Source organism: Anarrhichthys ocellatus, unplaced genomic scaffold (assembly GCF_004355925.1).
Source record: "Anarrhichthys ocellatus isolate YVR2014 unplaced genomic scaffold, GSC_Weel_1.0 scaffold81, whole genome shotgun sequence".
Taxonomy (NCBI): Eukaryota; Metazoa; Chordata; class Actinopteri; order Perciformes; family Anarhichadidae; genus Anarrhichthys; species Anarrhichthys ocellatus.
This window is the reverse complement of record NW_022280111.1, coordinates 1,581,829-1,585,619: the sequence shown is the minus strand read 5'-3', so window position 1 is coordinate 1,585,619 and position 3,791 is coordinate 1,581,829. Positions and strand designations below refer to the sequence as shown.

Below are 3,791 nucleotides of genomic sequence, written 5' to 3'. Positions count from 1 at the left end.
TGTGTGTGTGTGTGTGTGTGTGTGTGTGTGTGTGTGTGAGCGTGTGTTTACAAGGCAAGCCATCATCATCATCCACCATCAAAGACCAGCAGACATGAGTCGCTGCTTGTGATTGTACTCACACATGAATACATAGTGCACTTATTGGGGATGTTTCCATAGGATTTGTTGATAATATAACAATACAGAACATTAGCACACTTATCTTTTATGTGTCTAATAAATCATTTTGAAATAGGTCATCTTAAAATGACTTCATAGTAAATCACACACATTTGAATTATAAATATATTATAAATAAAGTCATGTATATTTGATTATTTTTTTAATAAATGTTTTAAACCTCAAAATCTCCTAAAAACCTCACAGCAGTACTCAACACTGAATAGTGTCAAAATGCAGTAACTGTAACAAATGACAATTAGATAGATGTATTTATTGATTTAATTGCGTAACTCTGTTACATGTAACATACATAGTTGCTCTCAAATACTGCGTATGCTGTAAGAGCTTGCAAGTATTGTACGCCTCCCAAAGTCACTCTTCACAAAATCTGCTCCAGTGTCCATTCCCATCCTCCCCCATGACTCGTCCATCTCGGAGTCAACGCAGTGATTAACGTGACAAGTAGCCCGCAACCAGGCCCCAAAGATTTAGTATTTAATCAGGCACGATGTTGCTGCCGCTAAGGGAGAAAAATGAAGGTGGGTGGATGACACCTCTCCGGATGGAAATATTGCCCCTGGATCTGGCGGGCGTGTGGTCATCTGTCTGTGGGGGAATCTACGGGAAAGACGGACGGCAGGACAGCCATCCATCTCGCGCTCATTACGGCCGGGGGGCGGTCCAGGAGGGTAAAGTGCACAGGGGTGGTCAATGAGTCTTACTTCATCCGAGTGTCCTCTCTCTGTCCTCAGGCAAGTGTCAGACCTGGTGCTGATCAATCCCATCCCAGAGGACGTTTTCGAGGACAACCAGTGGATGGAGTACTGGTGAGTTTGTAGCTGGTTTCAGGGGTGTGTCAGAGGATGGAACTGGAGGGGGGGACGGGGGGGATGGAAAGAAGGTGGAAGAGGAGAGAAGACGGAGAGATGTTTAAGAAGCAGGAACTAGGGAGGGATGTGGAAAAGAAGGAGAAAAGAGGGCAGTGGAATAGGAGCAGAGGGGGGACGATAAGGAGCTCTGAAGGGCAGAGAGGAAGCTGATAAAAGCGAGAAGCAGGGAAGAGGAAATAAAAAAAGGGAAATGTACCAAGAAAGAGGATTAGGATGAGGAGAGCGGAGGCAGAGTGCTTCACAAGCGAAGCTCCAAACTCTCTCCCTTATTGGCTTCTGCGGGTGAGAATGGTTGATTATCTTTGCTGGGCGGGGCTCATTAGCGTGATTAATGGGAGGCCAAAGGAAGCCATTAGCTGATCGCGCTCCTTTAGCGTGAGACAGATGAGGGTTGTGGCGGTGGTCGGGACTGAGTGACAGACAGTGTAATAACACTGCTTTAATCCTCCAAGCGAGATATATATGTCAAGTGGTAGTCATTGTCACAGCATACATCTCATTATGCATTCATTATCATACAGGGGGGTCGGGGCATTATTAATGATAAAAGAGTGGATGGGGGAATGTTGGTAGACTTGTCGACGCTAACCGCATCTCAGATTGTTTACAAGCGAAGCGTGTCATGTGTAATCCTTAAAAGGTGTTTCACCGCCGAAGAGACTGTAATTAATCAGTTACATAATGTAGCAGAGCACGCTAAGCTTTTAGATGTAGCTGACAGCTGAGCAGCGGTGGCTACATAACGAGCACATCTCTGAAGTGCATCTACACTGTGTGTACAGATTTCTTGGTGCAGAATATTTATTTACAGTTTATATAGCTCTTTGGAAGTATAACATTGGTTTTGTGTTGGTTTTGTGCAACACTGTATTATTATTATTATTATTATTATTACTATGTACAGCCCTAAAAGAGTTGATTTCAGACACTATTTAAATTTAAACATCACTCAGATACATTGCTTCATGTGTCACATGGTTACCAAAGATGATGAATTTAGTCTTTCTTTAATTTGGGGATTTTGTATGTTTAAATCAAACCAACTTTCAGTTTTTCCAAAAGTTATTTTCAAATTTCTACATACAAAAACATCCTTTCATCTGCAAAAGAACATTCATCTCAGTGTTTTTGTATTTGCATTTTTGTGCAATGAATCAGTGGTCCTATCACTCAGCCATGAGGAACCCCAGAAGTAATTTGAATCATGTTTAAAGTTATTTATCTGAACACAGAGAGTGCTTCAGGTATGACTTGTCTTTGTAGGGCCAACCTGGAAGGTTCCCTCGGAAGAAAACAGTGGGATTGTTTTAGATTATTGCCGTTGTGGCAAAGTTGATTATACTTACACGTTTAGTTCACCAAGTTAATACGTAACAAATACATGAATGCAATCACCAGAAGCAAAAAGTAAAGAAGTAAAAGCAGACTAGTCAACGTGAGGGTCTCATTCCACCATTTGTTATTAACTGCCATTTTTAAAAGGCGTAGAATCCTCAAAATCAATGGGTGGAGTATTTGCTGACATATTTTATTCCGTAGAGCAAAACTTTAAAACCTCTTAAGCTTGCGCTACCCACAGACCTTATTTCAGGCATCTAATCAAAAACACATTTAAATACAAAAACATTGACTTTGAGACGAGGGGACCTGGAGTGCAAAAATGCTGACTCATTTCTGCTTTAATATCACAGGAGGAAAACATCAACAAATATCAAGTACTCTCATTTCCGGCATGACTCCGTGATACTTTGCATCCGTCCACCAATACTAGCTCACATCTCATAGAAGCATGAGTGAAGCCAGATAAGAAATGGATCCCTTAAAATGGCCTAATTTGTACGTGACTCAAAGTGGAGCAGCACCATTTATCAGGGGCACGCGTCCAATTATCCTCCGATTAATAGGCATTTATTTCACTGAGTACACCACAGCGCAGCCACAATCCAATTATTCTGTGGAGAAGCAACGGGGAGTTGCATTTACTTTGTGAAAAAATCATTTTATCATCGGTGTCGGATTTCAGTGGCGGGGGGGGAGTTAAAATAGAAACAGGAATGAGATGTGCAGTATGAAGAAAGAAAGGATGCATCATCGCGCCAATGGCATCCTTCAACTGTTCCTCCATGTTTTCCACTTCCGGAGAGATAATGTCTTCGGGTTGTCCATCCGTCCTGTCCATTCTCAGGGCGATATCTCAGGAACGCCTTGAGGCACACAGCCGGTAATTCTAGCTTTTGTTCAGCAAGGGGGCTTGTAGGAGCGTATTGCTCCTCTCTTAGATACGGGGTTATTAGCAGTCGGAGGTCTTAGAGTATCTGGATAGATAAGCGCTGCAGAGGGGAGCAGGGCCGCACCTGAGCAGGATTGCGGGGAGACCTTATCGGCTTTGCACTGGGACCGGGAGGATTTACACATCAAAGACCCGCTCATTAACAGAGGCTCACTCCCAATATTAGTTCTGTTGCATCTTACAAAATGAATCACCACCGTCTCCCGAGAGTGGTATTTCTGCGCTCGTGTGTGTGTGTGTGTGTGTGTGTGTGTGTGTGTGTGTGTGTGTGTGTGTGTGTGTGTGTGTGTGTGTGTGTGTGTGTGTGTGTGCGTGTGTGTGTGTGTGTGTGTGTGTGTGTGTGTGTGTGTGTGTGTGTGTGTGTGTGTGTGTGAGAGTGTGTGTGTGTGTGAGTGTGTGTGTGTGTGTGTGTGTGTGTGTGTGTGTGTGTGTGTGTGTGTGTGTGT

At 43.3% G+C, this 3,791-nt stretch overlaps 1 protein-coding gene across 1 annotated transcript in view; it reads left to right on the top strand.

Moving 5' to 3' along the window:
• Window positions 1-3,791, top strand: part of LOC116398293 (uncharacterized) — a 27,245-nt gene that overhangs the window by 4,643 nt on the left and 18,811 nt on the right. Inside the window, exon 7 of the mRNA XM_031874476.1 lies at window positions 918-992. Coding sequence (XP_031730336.1) covers window positions 918-992 — 75 coding nt within the window. The remainder of the gene's footprint in view (window positions 1-917; window positions 993-3,791) is intronic.